This window comes from Elephas maximus, chromosome 4, assembly GCF_024166365.1.
Source record: "Elephas maximus indicus isolate mEleMax1 chromosome 4, mEleMax1 primary haplotype, whole genome shotgun sequence".
NCBI lineage: Eukaryota > Metazoa > Chordata > Mammalia > Proboscidea > Elephantidae > Elephas > Elephas maximus.
Genome location: NC_064822.1, coordinates 14,631,578 through 14,650,014, shown reverse-complemented (window position 1 = coordinate 14,650,014; position 18,437 = coordinate 14,631,578). Strand labels below are relative to the sequence as shown.

The following is an 18,437-nucleotide window of genomic DNA, read 5'->3' as shown; positions in this document are numbered from 1 at the left end:
TCAGCTATTCTCACAGTACTCTACCCGAAACCAAAGTCTACGTGAGAGACTGCCGCAAAGCATAAGTAAGAAACAGTAAGCCTGGGCTCTCAGGCCAGACTACAGTGTTCGAATTCACTCCTTGAGTGAGTCAATGTTAGACAAGAACTTAATCCTCCTGTACCTCAGTTTTTTTCACCTGTAAAAGGGGGATATTAGTACTTATACATAGAATGGTTTCAAAATTAAATGAATAAATATAAAAAATATAGAACTATATTTGACAAAATGGATACTGCAAGAGACTTTGAAACTTGCTCTTGAATGGAGAATAGCTAAAACAAAGTGAGGAAGTGAGGAAGTAAAATAGCTGAACAGAAGATTTAAAAGGATAACTCAAGAAGACAAAGTATATAAAGTATTATAAAGAAATGTGCAAAGACCTGGAGTAAGAAAAGCAAAAGGCAAAATCACACATGGCATTTCTCAAGCTGAAAGAACTGAAGAAAGAATTCAAGCCTCGAGATGCAATTTTGAAGGATTCTATGGGTAAAATATTGAATGACACACGAGGTATCAAAAGAAGATGGAAGGAATACATACATTCACTATACCTGAGAGAACTGGTTGATGTTCAACCATTTCAGGAGGCAGCACAGAGACTGAGAATCAACGGTACTGAAGGAAGAAGTGCAAGCTGCACTGAAGGTATCTGCAAAAAACAAGGCTCCAGGAATTGATGTAATACCAACTGGGAAGTCTCATCAAAGGGCTGCAAGTGCTCGCTTGTCTATGCCAAGAAATTTGGAAGACAGCTACCTGGCAAAGCGACTGGAAGAGATCCATATATGCGCCCATTCCAAAGAAAGGTGAAATTACTGAAAAATATTAACATCACACACGAGCAAAATTCTGCTGAAGATCATTCAAAATCAGCTGCAGTAGTACATTGACAGGGAACTGCCAGAAATTTAAGCTGGATTCAGAAAAGGACATGCATGGTATGAGCGATATCATTGTTGATGTCAGATAGATCTTGGCTGAAAGCAAAGATCACCAGAAAGATGTTTACCTGTGTTTTACTGACTACACAAAGGCGTTTGGCCATGTGTATTCTAAAAAATTACAGATAACACTGAGAAGAATGGGAATTCCAGAACCCTTAATTTGCCCATGAGGAACCTGTACAGAGACCAAGAGGCAGTTGTTTGAACAGAACAAGGGGATACTGCATGGTTTAAAAGCAGGGAAGGTATGTATCGGGGTTGTATCATTTCATCATACTTATTCAATCTGCATGCTGGGCAAATAATCTGAGAAACTGGACTATATGAAGAAAGAACACAGCGTCAGGACTGGAGGAAGATTTACTAACAACCTATGACATGCAGACGATACAACCTTGCTTGCTGAAAGTGAAAAGGACTTGAAGCACTTACTGATGAAGATCAAAGACCATAGCCTTTAGTATGGATTACACCTCGACATAAAGAAAATGAAAATCCTCACAACTGGACCAATAAGCAACACCATGATAAATGGCGAAAAGACTGAAGCTGTCAAGGATTTCATTTTACTTGGATCTACTATCAACACCCACGGAAGCAACAGTCAAGAAATCAGACGATATATTGCATTGGGCAAATCTGCTGCAAAAGACCTCTTTAAAGTGTTGAAAAGCAATGATGTCACTTTGAGGATTAAGGTGCACCTGACCCAAGCCATGGTATTTTCAGTTGCCTCATATGCACGTGAAAGCTGGACAACAAATAAGGAAGATCAAAGAAGAATTGACTCATTTGAATTATGGTGTTGGTGAAGAATATTGAATATACTATGGACTTCCAGATGAAAGAACAAATCTGTCTGAGAAGAAGTACACCCAGAATGTTCTTCATAATCGAGGATGGTGAGACTTTGTCTCATGTATTTTAGACATGTTATCTTGAGGGATCAGTCCCTGGAGAAGGACATCATCCTTGGTAAAGTAGAGGGTCAGCGAAAAAGAGGAAGGCCTTCAACGAGATGGATCAACACAGTGGCTGCAACAATGGGCTCAATCATAGCAACCACTGTAAGGATGGCACATGACCAGGCATAATTTCGTTCTGTTGTATTTAGGGTCGCCATGAGTTGGAACTGACTTGGCAGCACCTAACAACAACGTGTTTGGCACATGCTACTAGCTGTATTTTTATTATGGTTACCTCAATCACATGTGGACGGACAGGTTTTCGTTCTTTTTTACTTCTACCAAGGTTTTTAATGAAGCTTTCTACTACTTTTTCTGTCTGAGATATCTGCTGAGGAGTTGCATTCACTGAACATCTGCTTAAAAAATCATATATACACACACAGAAAACCATTATTATAAAAAATACTATTTTACTTAATCATTATATTTTTTATAAATAACACAAAAATAAAAGTGAATAATGTAGTTTTTATATAAAACCATGTTCAAAAATGTTAAAAAGAAACAGTAGCCTAGTATGGAAAGAATGCAGCCATCTTACTTCTCTAGAGAGCTTTCACGTTACCAAAAACCTTTCATACATTTAAGTGCATTACAGCTAACAAACAGCACTTTAGATGCAAAGGTGGATTTTTGACCCTCAAAAAAAAAAAAAAAAATTTTTTTTTTTCCTGAAGGGGTAGAGAGAACAAAGATATCAAGATTCCTCAATAATGCCTTCAGACTTATGAGAACATCAAAAACTTAAAGAGAAATCAACCGTTTGAAAATGTAAACTGGCTGTTAAAAATAGAAACTTATAAGTAACCAAAATTTTACCAGGCTCTCAAAAATGTATTTTACAATCCTTCTAAATTCTACAGCCACAAATAGTATCCACTAAAAGTTATGTAAAATATACAATACTTTGACAGAGTGTATTTTTTTCCTTCTGTCCTAGATTCTAAATTTAGTTAACTTTATAGAAAGTACCATTGAACGAACGCTAGCAACATTCCAAACACTATACTAACTGTTTTATATATATTACTTCTTTTAATCCTTACAATAACCTGCAAAGTAGGCTTTTATGGAGAAGGAAAGAGAAGATGTGAATGGTTAAGCTACCCAAGATAACTGTGTTAGGCTTGGAATTATTACCCGGGTCTGCCTGACAAGAAAGCCTATGCATTGACCTATGCCCCATGAGCCATTACTCACAGAGCCCACCTTGTGGAATCTGGCCATGATTTCCAAGATTTAATTGGGGTAAGTTATAGAAAGTATATGACTCTTTAGATAGAACTACAAAGTGATTTAAGGAAACACTGTCTTGTTTAAGTAGTAGCCAGTACTAAATTAGTATCACTAGTAGTAAGATGCTGAAAACAAACTAATAATTTCTTAAGTTTAATTGTCCTCAATCTGTGGGCCTACGGTCTATTATATGACTGAGCTGCTAGATGTTTTCCTCGAACCATTGCATAATTATTATTCTTACAAGGAATTTTGTTTTTACTTTCATCTTAAGCACACCATCCTTTATTGGAGTCACTGATTTCTGTTTATATAACTTTACTCTTGACTTTGGAAGCAATATAATGTTAAATATTTGCAGTGAATCTACTTTGCAGTTTTAGGATTAAATTAGCTTGTTTTCTCCCTCACCTCCCACAATTTTTATTAAACTTAAAATATTATCCTTTTTTCCCCACAGAAAATGAATTCTTAATTAAGAGAACATTTAAAGTCTGAATCAATTCTGTAATCAAGCCCAGTACCAAGTTTTCTTTTTATCTTAAAGATAAGTTCATGTAATTATGGCTTCAAGTAAAAAAATTCTAAAAATTAAACCTAAGGAAGTGGGATGAGTCCTAAGGCCTTTGTTTAGACACAAATCACGAAACCTCACCTCATATTGTCACAGTTTAATAAATGCTTCTTGATACGTGGAAGCTGTCTCAGTACTGGTTTAATGTCCGTCATTTCGGCAATTCTCTTCATTAACCTGACCTAAACCAAAAGAATCAAATATATGGTGACAGACGTCACTGGGCCCAGCAGAAACCACAGACAGGTCTTTGCTGTCTGAACACTACAGACCCTTGGTATCAGCATATTGCCTGAGCAGGGTCCCAATTAGGAGCGTGTGTGTATGTGTGAGCACGCCCGCGCGCGCAGGCTGCAGACGTCTGCCTCAGGGGAGCGGTCGGGTTGGGAGGGAAGGTGGCAGAAAACCAAAGGCAAGTGAAAATAAAATTTTCCTCGTGAAATGTAGGCAATTAGAAAGTTAGCTTTTCTAGATGTAAATAACTTAGACTATTTTAGCAACCTTGGAAAAAATGTGAATACACCAGAATACAAATGTTCCCTGAAACCATTCTCACCTGATGCATCCCATTAAAGGTTTCCTGCAGGTCTCCTGCAGGCGAGAGAGTTCTGCCGGCCCTGATGGATGCGTACAGATGGCCAGAGTCTGGGATTCCGTTTGATAGCTCTTGAGCACTCATTTTAACTAAGACTTTGAAGTGTTCTTCTTCTTCAAAGCACGGGCTATGGAAAAACAAAAATATAATAGAGACTGGAGAGATCCATCCCTATTCCCTTCCCTAATATGAGAAAAAATATATATATACACATATATATACATGTTTATACCCTCTTACTACGATAGAAAATTTATAAAGTGTAAATTTTCAGACTATTTACACATCCTCAGAAATTTTACAAGAGTCCACAGAAATTATAAATAAAATTAGGTTAGAAAATCAACAACCAACAAATGAGTAAAATCCTCTACTTTTAGAATACTTCAGACTTTAGATTTCTGATACATCCCCAGAAGTAACATCTTTAGCAAATAATGTTACTTGTTAAATATTTCACTCCACAAATGCATCATGTCTGGCAGATTTCGATCCAGGCAGAGAGATGAAAAAAGCACACCCTAAATCATTAAAGAAAAAAAAAAAAAAATTAATCAGGAGGTAAATTTAAAAGAAAAAAGCAAAAGACACTGGAGAAACAAACTTCTGAGCGTAGCGTGACCTAGAAAGAAGCCGTTACCTGCTCGTAGGTATCTAGATGTGACTCATCAGGGAGCACGTGCGGAGAAACAGTCATCCCTCCTGTTTTCAGTTCTATCTGTTGAGCCTGTTCTCGATAGTTAAGAGTGCCGCAGCCCAGCCTATTACAGCAAAGAAAGATCTCTTACGTTCTCAAGGCCAACTTCACCATGACATTTTAAAAATCATGCGTTTTGAATTCCAAGTTGCTTAAATTCATTCAATAACCATAGCCTTCACAAACTTCTGTTTTTTCACAATTAGTTCTAAGACTGTTGGCTGCCCTCTCCCAGGTGGCAACCTGCAGGAAGTTCTACAGAGAACTCTACCAGAGGCTGAAACAGCCAACGTCTAGCTCTAAAAATATCCAACTATGCTTTTCCAGTCCTAAGCTTTTAATATTTTATGGGCATTCTCTACTCTTTTCTTCTTCCGAAACATTCTAACGTACTTTATTTGCTTCACTATCTGGCAGTTTTTGGGGCAAAGAGGATCTAAAGAATAAGTCTTTGAGTTTTTAAGAGCACATGGTCACCTCAGCATTGATACTTTTAGAAGAAACATTCTAACCGATGCTACTAGTGAAAAAGATAATTTAAATCAAGGCCACAACTGTGCGGCTTTTCAAAAACTACTATAACCATAAAAGGACAAGCAGAGGGAGCTGTTTAGATAAAAAAAAATTAAAAAGGCAGAGAACTTTCCAAAGGTCAAAGACATTCTTCATCTGATCACACACTCAGCCAGGACTACAACTACATCGGGCAACAGGCCCCACACAGCTTGCTGCAGCTGTCTGATTTCCCCTTATTTCCCTGAAATGTAGGAAAAGAAAGCCTGCAGCTACGATTATCTCCAGTTTAGCCTGCCATCCGTGGCCAGCTGAAATGGAGCAGAAGGAAAGGGTTACACAACAGGGCATGTACCTGCGCACGCATTTTCCAGTATATTCACAGACATCTATTTACAAAGAAGAGCAGTGATTACACGCTCAGCTGAGAAGTAAACTAAGGAAAAAGGGTATGCTACATGATGCTTCAAGGTTACCCCAGGCTGCATTTTACATTTCATTACTCACATTTTTTTGTTAAAAACATTCATTTTTCAAACTCTTCAAAAAATAGTCACTGAGATATATGTCTCTAGAAGTATTATTCTATAGATTCAGAAATATTTTAACGTAATATACTGTGTTGTTGTGTGCCGTCCTCTTGATTCCGATGCCTAGTGACCCCTGCAGGACAGAGTAGAACTGCCCCATAGGGCAGGGGCTGGTGGACTCGAACTGCCGGCCTTATGGTTAGCAGCTGAGCTCTTATGGTAGAAAATATAATTCTCATAAGAAAACAAATTCTAGACAAATATAGGCCTTACTTATACACTGGTACATCAAGTTTTGAAAAATAAAATGAATCACTGAAGTGATTACTCTCAATGTAATACACATACAGAAAATATTCATTAATAAAATACACGAATATATATTAAATGATATACACGTTTTTGTGTCTTTGTTCTTACTTGGTCAGGACACTGCAGAAGAGAGGCACATATGGCTTCAGCTCTTCAGGAAGTGTGTTTAAACTAGAAAACGCTCTGAAATACACTATGCCATTGGTTGGCTGGGCACAGTACTGAACAGGGATTTCTCCAGCTATAAAGACAAAAATAACCTAATTATTTTATTATTACCAGTAACATTTTAATCTTTTTTTTTAGTAATTTTTATTTTGCTTTAAGTGAAAGTTTACAAATCAAGTCAGTCTCTCACACAAAAACTTATATACACCTTGCTACATACTCCCAGTTACTCACCCCCTAATGAGACGGCCCACTCTCTCCCTACACTCTCTCTTTTCATGTCCAATTTGCCAGCTTCTAACCCCCTCTACCCTCTCATCTCCCCTCCAGACAGGAGATGCCAACATAGTCTCAAGTCTCCACCTGATCCAAGAAGCTCACTCCTCACCAGCATCCCTCTCCAACCCACTGTCCAGTCCAATTCATGTCTGAAGAGTTGGTTTCGGGAATGGTTCCTCTCCTGGGCCAGCAGAAGGTCTAGGGGCCATGACCACCAGAGTCCTTCTAGTCTCGGTCAGACCATTAAGTCTGGTCTTTTTATGAGAATTTGGGGTCTGTGTCCCACTGCTCTCCTGCTCCCTCAGGGGTTCTCTGTTGTGTTCCCTGTCAGGGCAGTCATCGGTTGTAGCTGGGCACCATCCAGTTCTTCTGGTCTCAGGATGATGGAGTCTCTGGTTCATGTGTCCCTTTCTGTCACTTGGGCTTATAATTACCTTGTGTCCTTGGTGTTATTCATTCTCGTTGATCCAGGTGGGTTGAGACCAATTGATGCATCTTAGATGGCTGCTTGCTAGCATTTAAGACCCCAGACGCCACTCCTCAAAGTGGGATGCAGAATGTTTTGTTAATAGATTTTATTATGCCAATTGACTTAGATGTCCCCTGAAACCATGGTCCCCAAACCCCTGCCCCTGCTACGCTGGCCTTTGAAGCATTCAGTTTATTCAGGAAACCTCTTTGCTTTTGGTTTAGTCCAGTTGTGCTGGCCTCCCCTGTATTGTGTGTTCTCTTTCCTTTCACCTAAAGCAGTTCTTATCTACTATCTAATTAGTGAATACCCTTCTTCCACTCTCCCTCCCTCCTCCATCTCGTAACCACAAAAGAATATTTTCTTCTCAGTTTAAACTATTTCTCAAGTTCTTATAATAGTGGTTTTATACAATAGTTGTCCTTTGGCAACTGACTAATTTCACTCAGCATAATGCCTTCCAGGTTCCTCCATGTTATGAAATGTTTCACAGATTCCTCACTGTTCTTTATCGATGTGTAGTATTCCATTGTATGAATATACCATAATTTACTTATCCATTCATCTGTTGATGGGCACCTTGGTTCCTTCCATCTTTAAGCTATTGTAAACAGTGCTGCAATAAACATGTGTGTGCATATATCTGTTCATGTAAAGGCTCTTCTTTCTCTAGGATATATTCCAACGAGTGGGTTTAAGTGGGTTTGCTGGGTCGTATGGTACTTCTATTTCTAGCTTTTTAAGGAAGTGCCAAATCGATTTCCAAAGTGGTTGTGCCATTTTAGATTCCCACTAGCAGAGTATAAGTGTTCCAATCTCACCACAGCCTCTCCAGCATTTGTCATTTTGTGTTTTTTGGATAAATGCCAGCTTTGTCGGAGTGAGATGATATCTCATTGTAGTTTTGATCTGCATTTCTCTAATGGCTAATGATCGTGAGCACTTCCTCATGTATCTGTTAGCTACCTGAATGTCTTCTTTAGCGAAGTGCCTATTCATATCTTTTGCCCATTTTTTAATTGGGTTATTTGTCTTTTTGTAGTTGAGTATTTGCAGTATCATGTAGATTTTAGAGATCAGGCGCTGATCAGAAATGTCATAGCTAAAAACTTTTTCCCAGTCTGTAGGTAGTCTTTTTACTCTTTTGGTGAAGTCTTTGGATGAGCAAAGGTGTCTGACATTTAGGAGCATCCAATTATCTAGTTTTTCTTCTGCATTCTTAATAGTGTTTTGTATACTGTTTATGCCATGTATTAGGGCTCCTAACATTGTCCCTATTTCTTCTTCCATGATCTGTATCATTTTAGATTTTATATTTAGGTCTTTGATCCATTTTGAGTTAGTTTTTGTGCATGGAGTGAGATATGGGTCTTGTTTCATTGTTTTGCAGATGGATATCCAGTTATGCCAGCACCATTTGTTAAAAAGACTGTCTTTTCCCCATTTAACTGTTTTGGGGCCTTTGTCAAATATCAACTGCTCATATGTGGATGGATTTATGTCTGGATTCTCAATTCTTTTCCATTGGTCCATGTATCTGTTGTTGTACCAGTACCAGGCTGTTTTGACTACTGTGGCGGTATAACAGGTTCTAAAATCAAGTAAAGTAAGGCCTCCCACTTTGTTCTTCTTTTTCAGTAATGTCTTATTTATCCGGGGCCTCTTTCCCTTTCATATGAAATTGGTAATTTGTTTCTCCGTCTCATTAAAGAATGTCCTTGGGATTTGGATCGGAATTGCATTAAATGTATAGATCGCTTTCGGTAGAATAGACATTTTTATAATGTTAAGTCTTCCTATCCGTGAGCAAGGTATGTTCTTCTACTTACGCAAGTTTCTTTTGGTTTCTTGCAGAAGTGTACTGTACTTTTCTTTCTATAAGTGTTTTACATCTCTGGTAAGATTTATTCCTAAGTATTTTACCTTCTTGGGGGCTAATGTAAATGGCATTGTTTTGGTGATTTCCTCTTCGATGTTCTTTTTGTTGGTTTAGAGGAATCCAACTGATTTTTGTATGTTTATCTCGTATCGTGATACTCTGCTGAACTCTTCAATTAGTTTCAGCAGTTTTCTGGAGGATTCCTTAGGGTTTTCTGTGTATAAGACTATGTCATCTGCAAATAGAGATACTTTGACTTCTTCCTTGCCAATCTGGATGCCCTTATTTCTTTATCTTGCTAAGTGCTCTGTCTAGGACCTCCAGCACAATGTTGAATAAGAGCGACGATAAAGGGCATCCTTGTCTGGTCCCCGATCTCAACAGGAATGCTTTCATGCTCTCTCCATTTAGGGTGATGTTGGCTGTTGGCTTTGTATAAATGCCCTTGATTATGTTGAGGAATTTTCCTTCTATTCCTGTTTTGCGGAGAGTTTTTATTATGAATGGGTGTTGAACTTTGTCAAATGCCTTTTCTGCATCAATTGATAAAATCATGATTCTTGCCCATTGTTTTATTTATGTGGTGGATTACGTTAATTGTTTTTCTAATGTTGAACCATCCCTGCATACCTGGTATGAATCCCACTTGGTCATGGTGAATTATTTTTTGATACGTTGTTGAATTTTATTGGGTAGAATTTTGTTGAGGATTTTTGCATCTACGTTCATGAGGGATATAGGTCTGTAATTTTCTTTTCTTGTGTCTTGATTTTGGTATCAGGGATATGGTGTCTTCATAGAATGAGTTTGGTAGTATTCCGTCCTTTTCTATGCTCTGAAATACCTTTAGTAGTAGTGGTGTTAACTCTTCTCTGAAAGTTTGGTAGAACTCTGCAGTGAAGCCGACCAGACACGGGCTTTTTTTGTCGGGGTTTTTTGATTACCTTTTCAATCTCTTTTTTTGTTATGGGTCTATTTAGTTTTTCTACCTCTGTTTGTGTTAGTATAGGTAGGTAGTGTGTTTCTAGGAATTCATGCATTTCTTCTAGGTTTTCTAATTTGTTTGAGTACAATTTTTCACAGTGAACTGATAACGATTCTTTTAACTGGAGTTGGGTCTATTGTAATATCGCCCATCTCATTTCTTATTTGGTTTATTTGCTTCCTCTCCTGTTTTTCTTTTGTCCATTTGGCCAGTGGTTTATCAATTTTGTTGATTTTTTCAAAAAAAACAGCTTTTATTTTGGTCTTGTTAATTCTTTCAATTGTTTTTCTGTTTTCTATTTCATTTAGTTCAGCTCTAATTTTTATTATTTGTTTTCTTCTGGTGCCTGTGGGTTTCTTTTGTTGCTCTCTTTCTATTTGTTCAAGTTGTAGGGATAATTCTTTGATTTTGGCCCTTTCTTGTTTTTGGATGTGTGCATTTATTGATATAAATTGGCCTCTGAGCACTCGTTTTGCTGCATCCCAAAGGTTCTGATAGGAAGTGTTTTAATTCTCTTTGGATTCTATGAATTTCTTTATTCCATCCTTAATGTCTTCTATAATCCAGTCTTTTTTAAACAGGGTATTGTTCAGTTTCCAAGTGTTTGATTTCTTTTCCCTGCTTTTCCTGTTATTGATTTCCACTTTTACGGCCTTATGGTCAGAGAAGATGCTTCATAATATTTCAATGTTTTGGATTCTGCTGAGGTTTGCTTTTTGACCTAATATGTGGTCTATTCCAGAGAATGTTCCATGTGCACTAGAAAAGAAAGTATAGTTGGTTGCTGTTGGATGCAGTGTTCTGTATATGTCTATGAGGTCAAGTTGGTGGACTGTGGCATTTAGATCTTCCGTGTCTTTATTGAGCTTCTTTCTGGATGTCCTGTCCTTCACCGAAAGTGGTGTGTTGAAGTCTCCTACTATTATTGTGGAGCTATCTATCTCACTTTTCAATGCTGATAGAGTTTGTTTTATGTATCTTGCAGCCCTGTCATTGGGTGCGTATTTAATATGGTTATATCTTCTTGGTACATTGTCCCTTTAAACATTATATAGTGTCCTTCCTTATCCTTTATGATGGATTTAACTTTAAAGTCTATTTTGTCAGAAATTAATATTGCCACTCCTGCTCTTTTTTGATTGTTGTTTGCTTGATATATTTTTTCCCATCGAGTTTTAGTTTGTCTGTGTCTCTAAGCCTAAGGTGTGTCTCTTGTAGGCTGCATATAGATGGATCTTGTTTTTTTATCCATTCTGCCAATCTGTCTCTTTATTGATGCATTAATTCATTTACATTCAGGGTAATTATGGATAGGTATGAATTCAGTGCTATCATTTTGATGTCTTTTTTCTGTGTGTTGTTGACAGTTTCCTTTTCCCACTTAACTTTATGTGCTGAGTAGATTATCTTTATATATTGTCCTTTTTTCATATTTGTTGTTGTTTTGTTTCTGCTGAGCATCTATTTTTTTCTTGTATTTTACTTTGATGTGTAGGATAGTTTCTCTCCTTTGTGGTTACCTTATTAGTTACCCCTATTTTTCTAAATTTAAACCTAACTTTTATTTCTTTGTATCACTATATCTTTATCTCCATATGGAAGGCATATGATTACATTTCTTAGTCCCTCTTTATTATTTTAATGTTGTCTTCTTTTATATAATAACATCACTGTTACCCTGTTTTGAGGTTTTGTTTTTGTTTTTTTTAAAAATAATCTTGCTTTGTTTTTTTGGATTTCCCTTTCTGGGTTTACTTCTGGTTGCTCTGCCCAGTGTTCTAGTCTTGGGTTCATACCTGATATTATCGATTTTCTAATCAAAGAACTCCCTTTGGTATTTCTTGTAGTTTTGCTTTGGTTTTTAAGAATTCCCTCAGCTTGTGTTTATCTGGAAATGTCTTAATTTCACCTCCATATTTAAGAGACAGTTTTGATGGGTATATAATTCTTGGCAGGCAGTTTTTTTTTTTTCCTTCAATTTTTTAAATATGTCATCCCATTGCCTTCTTGCCTGCATGGTTTCTGCCGAGTAGTCCGAGCTTATTCTTATTGGTTCTCCTTTGTAGGTGACTTTTCGTTTATCCCTCGCTGCTCTTATAATTCTCTATCTTTGGTTTTGGCAAGCTTGATTATAATATGTCTTGGTGACTTTCTTTTAAGATCTACCTTATGTGGAATTTGATGAGCATCTTGGATAGGTATCTTCTCATCTTTCACAATATCAGGGAAGTTTTCTGCCAACAAATCTTCAACAATTTCCTCTGTATTTTCTGTTATCCTTCCCTGTTCTGGTACTCCAATCACTCGTAGGTTATTTCTCTTGATAGAGTCCCACATGATTCTTAAGGTTTCTTCATTTTTTTTTAATTATTTTATCTGATTTTTCTTCAAATATATTAGTGCGAAGTGATTAATCTTTGAGTTCAGAAATTCTAGCTTCTACATGCTCAATTCTGCTCCTCTGACTTTCTACCGAGTTGTCTAATTCTATAATTTTATTGTTAATCTTCTGAATTTCAGATCGCTGTCTATGGATTTTTCCAGCTTATTAAACTTTTCATTATGTTCCTGAATAATCTTTCTAATTTCTTCAGTTGCTTTATCTGTGTGTTCCTTGGCTTGTTCTGCGTATTGCCTCATTTCCTTCCTGGTGTCTTGAAGGGTTCTGTATATTAAACTTTTATACTCTGCATCTGGTAATTCCAGGAATGTACTTTCATCTAGAAGATCCCTGGATTCTTTGTTTTGAGAGCTCGTTGAGGTGATTGTGGTCTGTTTCTTTATGTAACTTAATATTGAATGTTGTCTCTGAGCCATCTATAAGTTATTGTATTAGTTTATGTTTGCTGTGTCATAGCTTCTTGCTTTGTTTTGTTTTGGTATATCCCTTTGGGTTGCTTGAGTGAACTGGCTTGATTATTTTCGCCTTTGGAGCTCTGACGTCCTGTCCCCAGATGGCTAGAGCTATTATCAGGCATAGCAGTCTAGGAGTCCATTCAGTTTTCCTGTATGAATTTAGCTCAGGTTTCCAGATAGCTGATCATCAAGTGTGTGGTACAGGCTCTGTCCTACAGTCTTAGAGGGGCAGGGGTGATTGGTGCATATACCGGCATCTGATTGCAGCAGGGGGTCGCGCTCTGAACAAGGCAGGGGGCCGAGAACCGACCCGAGTGTCTCTGAGGAAAGCGCATCCCTGTTCCCTAGAGCATGCAGGTGGGTGGGTTCTGCAGACGGACCACGGGCACCCAATGTTTTTGGTTGTAAGGACTGGGAGGTACCAGCTATCTTTGGACCCCTGTTGTGGGTGTCTGGGTGGCCTGAGTGGAACTACCAGTCCTTAGGTCCCTGACGTTGGTAGGTGAGGACCTTGTTTAATAGGCAAAGCAATATCAAACATCAAACACCTACCTCTCCACTGCACAGCTGAAAATGGTTGGAGTCTGCCAACAAGGGCCAATTCTCCCTAAATAGGCCCACGCAAGACCATGCAGAGGGGAAAGGTACTCAAAGTCCATGGACTGTTTATGCTTGGACAGGAGCCACTTCTGTCCTGAGCTTCCCCAGTTAGTAGAGCTAGCAAATTATCTTTTCCCCTAGTTGCAAATTTTTTCCTTCCCCAAGGCCAGGAGGATGGATCTAGGTGCTCAACAGTGCTTATCTCAGGCCCAGGGAACTCAGCCGCTGAAGCTGGCTTGGGGGTGGGGGGGAGTGGTAAAATATGCAAGTACTTAGCATTTGCCGAGAGCACCATTATTCTCAGGTTCCGGAGGTGTAAGTAGGCTGCGTGGCTGGCTGCTTCTCCCTGAGGAAACTGTGGCCAAACGCTAGTACCAACTCGCCGTCACCGCTCCGGGAATGGTGCCTGAGGGCTCCCCGCGATTCAGGTCCGGTAAGTCCCCTCTGCTTCTGAACTGTCTTTTCCTTCCCCTGCCCCTCGGTTCGTTTTCTAAGCTTGCCTTTGAAGCTCAGGGCTCCCAGCTTATCACGAATATACTCATTTCACTTGTTTTTTCGGGTCTTTGTTGTAAAAAGGGCTTGCTGGAAGCGTCTGCCTATTCCACCATCTTGGCTCTGCCTTGTCTTTTTTTTTTTTTTAAATGTTCACTGCTGCTTTATTCACAATAGCAAATAAATGGAAATAACTGAAATGCCCATCAATAGATGAATGGATAAGCAAACTGTGGTACATACATACAACAGAATACTACCCAATCAGAAAGAACAAGGATGAATCCCAAAACATAACATGGTTGGACCTGGAGGGCACAGTGTTAAGTGAAATAAGCCAAACATATAAGGACAAATATTATTTATGAGCTCTCTTCTATAAGAAGAATATATATATATAGAAGGACCAATGTTCATTGGTGGTTACGGGGAGAAGGGAGGGGAAAGTACACTTTAGGTCACAGAGACTAGTTCTTATTGGGGATGGGAAAAGGGGCACCAGATGTGGACGTAATGAGTACCGCACTACCAAAGTAAACGAGTATCTGAGCACACACAGATGGGTACAGGCATACCAGGATACGGGTATGTACAGGGGTGTATATAGGTGAGAACAGACAGAACTATCTATAAACCAACCAAAACCAAACCCATTGCCATCAATTTCCATTCACAGTGACCCTACAGGACAGGGTAAAACTGCCACATAGGGTTTCCAAGGCTGCAATTTTTTTTTTAATTGTACTTTAGATGAAGGTTTACAGAGCAAACTAGTCTCTCATTAAGCAATTAACACACATACTGTTTTGTGACACTGGTTGCCAATACCACGACATGTCAACACTCTCCCCTTCTTGAACTTGGGTTCCCCATTACCGGTATTCCTGTCCCCTCCTGCCTTCTGGTCCTTGCCCCTGGGCTGGTGTGCCCACTTAGTCTCATTCTGTTTTATGGGCCTGCCTAATCTTTGGCTGAAGGTGAAGGGTAAACCTCAGGAGTTACTTCATTACTGAGCTAAGAGGGTGTCTGGGGGCCATACTCTCATGTTTCTCCAGTCTCTGTCAGGCCAGTAAGTTTGGCCTGTTTTTTTTGTCAGTTAGAATTTTGTTCTACATTTTTTTCCAGCTCTAAGGCTGCAAGGTTGACAGAAGCAGACTGCCACATCTTTCTCCCACTGAGCAGCTGGTGGGTTCGAACTTCCGACCTTTTGATTAGTAGCAAAGCGCTTAACCACTGTGCCACCAGGGCTCCTTACAGAAGTACCTACAGGTAAATGTAAATACAAACATGTAGGTGCAGGCACATTTATTCTTTGAAGACACAGACATGGATAATCCTCAGGCATAACCAGACACCTTCCAAGATTGGTTTTCTGGATTTGAAAGCTTAGGACCACAGTTTCCTGGGACAACTCAGTCAACTGGCACAGCATAGTTCACAAAACTCATGATCTGTATCCTAGTGAAGTGAGGACTATCTGGGGTCTTAAAAGCTTATGGGCAGCCATCTAAGACACAACTACCAGTCTCTATTTGCGAGGAGCACCGAACAGTAAGAAGGTGACCAAAAGCTTCAAGAAGAACAAATCTACACAAGCTATAACCTCACCTACCCTGAGACCAGAGGAAGTGGATGGTGCCCAGCTACCACCACTGACCATTCTGACCAGGGTCATAATACAATGGGAGAAAAATGTGGAGCAGAACTCAAATCCTTAAAAAAAAAAAAAAAAAAATGCACTAGACAAACTGAAACAGTAGAGAACAGAGGATTCCACAACACTATTGCCCTGCGACACTCTTTAAACCTAGAACCAAGCCTAGCCCCTGAGATCACCTTTTAGCAAAACAGCAGAGTGGCCCGAAGAGTAAAGAATAGTACCTGTAAGATTGGTACTCTACTTAAAAACCACCTGTGTAAGACCAAAAAGTCAACAATTACTCAAAAGCAAAGATGAGAAGCTAGGAGGGCAGGAAAACTACACTACTGGAAATGGGGCAAACAGAACAGAATTAAAAAGAGTGTTGACATATCGTGATAAATGTAACTAATGTCACTGAACAATTTGTGCAGAAATTGCCAAACGGAAACCTAACTTGCTGTGCAAACCTTTACCAAAAACAATTAAAATATTATCCAAAAAAAAAGAGACAAGTGCTAGGAAAAAAACACCAGAGCATAACAGCATATAGTGTTCTGATGTGTGTTATGTTCGACAACTTTTCATTTGTCTTAATTCTTCTTTTTTCCAATTTAGGCAAAGGTTATAGTAAAACATGACATTTGTCATATGAGTGGTTCACAAAATAGGAGTGGCTGTGCTTCTGAATCTTGTTCACGTCACCTTCTCTGCATAATATACAACAGATGTTCTGTTCTGTTCCCTAAGAGGTTACCAGCTGATGGTTCCAATCATACAGAGAAACAGGCATGGAAATCTTGTCCGTATAAATAGTCCTGCCATTAACAGAAGCATCGCTTATTCATATGCTAAATGGGTTATAAAGAAATCGCATATTACGTGCAATTAAAATAGAGAAAGAATAAAGTCAGATCCTTCCAGGCATAAATACATATTTAAATTTCATAGTAAACAAATATATTTCCAAGTGAGAATTTTCTCATATTTCCAACTAAACTAATGTTGAACATATCTTAGAATCAACTTTTAATTTTGACTTTTTTTTTTTGTAAATGTGGTTGCAGAACATGAGCTGCAGATGCTTGCTTTTAAACAGTTCTCCCCTAGCACAGACCTCTCCCCAGGGTGGGTCAGGACTGTCTGGCACCCTAGGGCAGCAGCTCTCAGGAAGGTGGCTGAGTGGGGCTGAGAGAGAAGGCAAGCCCTTCCTCCTATCCCTCCCCCCCACCACACCTCTCCCCAGGGTGGGTCAGGACCCTCTGGTACACTAGGGCAGCAGCTCTCAGGAAGGTGGCTGAGTGGAGCTGAGAGAAAAGGCAAGCCCTTCCTCCTATCTCTCCCCCCCACCACACCTCTCCCCAGGGTGGGTCAGGACCCTCTGGTACACTAAGGCAGCAGCTCTCAGGAAGGTGGCTGAGTGGGGCTGAGAGAAAAGGCAAGCCCTTCCTCCTATCCCTCCCCCCCACCACACCTTTCCCTGGGGTGGGTCAGGACCCTCTGGTACACTAGGGCGGCAGCTCTCAGGAAGGTGGCTGAGCGGGGCTGAGAGAGAAGGCAAGCCCTTCCTCCTATCCCCCCACCACACCCCTTTTTTTAGTTTGAGGTTATAATGTCAAAATATAAAATCTTGTAAAGTCTGAAAATAATTTATCTACAAATAAGGCAGCTTTATCTTTGTCAAAGGCTATATTCTTTCATCTTCATCTGCTGTTACGGTCAGCATCTTCTTGAAAGATCGTTTTTTTCTTCACGGCGACACCAACATGCGCTCTGGCTATCTAGGCGTGGTTCACAGTCTAAATGTGTAACACACTGTCACACAAGAGCCCCACTGCTGTTTCACACGCCTGAACACGCTTCGCGAGTCCTAGTGTTTCCTGCACTCCTCGGCAGATTTGGAGACACCGTCCTGAACTCCTCGGCACAGTCATTCTTCCTTTTGACACAGGTCCTGCGGCACCTGTCGTGCTGCTTGCGGCACTCGTCAGGGGAGGGATGCCAGTGTTAATGTGAACCCAAACACGGAGAGCCACGCCCATTCAGTGGGGAGAGCTTGTAACCATAACATGGATGAGGCTTAGATCTGCCACGGTACGTATATTGGCAGAACCCGGCCTCACCTCCCAGGAGGTCCACGGTGGCACTGAGGTACGCGTCTACTTGTGAGTGCCATTCCAGATGGTCTTCAGAGTGGCCCTCCAGCCGGTGGTCTACGCCTGCTCCTGGCACCTGAGAGTGGTGACCAGGAGGAGGATCGGAGGCTGGGCGTGGACTGCACTTGCAGGAGTGGAGCCATCCACTCAGCACTGGGCCTCGCTAGGCCCCAGAGAGGCCCCAGGGCACCCTGGGCAGCGGCACAGGCCGGGGGCTAGGCGGCCGCCGCAAGCTCCACGCCCACGCCGGCTCCAGGCCTGTGCCTCTTTCCCGGCTGGCTGGGCCGCTCTCACGGCCTTCGTGATGCTCCCGCAGAGGCATTGCCATTGCGGAGAACAGTTTAACCCTTCTAAAATTTTAAAGTAATGCTACTGCTTTTCAAAGGAGGGGGTTTAAAATTTACATTAAAAAAGCCAGGCTATTCATTTGCTGTATGTAAATTGTACTTTTATATAAATTTTACTTTGTTATGACAAAAAAACTAAGTCTTAAATACTAAAGT

The 18,437-nt window shown here is 40.0% G+C and overlaps 1 protein-coding gene and 1 pseudogene across 2 annotated transcripts in view; both read right to left on the bottom strand.

Annotated features, from left to right (window-relative positions):
* The window catches only part of PITRM1 (pitrilysin metallopeptidase 1), a 58,938-nt gene that overhangs the window by 8,632 nt on the left and 31,869 nt on the right, over positions 1-18,437 (bottom strand). The window contains exons 16-21 of one of the 2 annotated variants that reach the window (XM_049881653.1): positions 6,520-6,652; positions 5,000-5,120; positions 4,804-4,880; positions 4,321-4,486; positions 3,846-3,946; positions 2,187-2,310 (exon numbers count right to left, since the gene is read on the bottom strand). In XM_049881653.1, the coding sequence (XP_049737610.1) occupies positions 2,187-2,310; positions 3,846-3,946; positions 4,321-4,486; positions 4,804-4,880; positions 5,000-5,120; positions 6,520-6,652 (722 nt within the window). The remainder of the gene's footprint in view (positions 1-2,186; positions 2,311-3,845; positions 3,947-4,320; positions 4,487-4,803; positions 4,881-4,999; positions 5,121-6,519; positions 6,653-18,437) is intronic. The other variant, XM_049881654.1, reaches the window with a different exon arrangement.
* LOC126076527 (group XIIA secretory phospholipase A2-like) lies at positions 6,663-18,262 on the bottom strand (annotated as a pseudogene).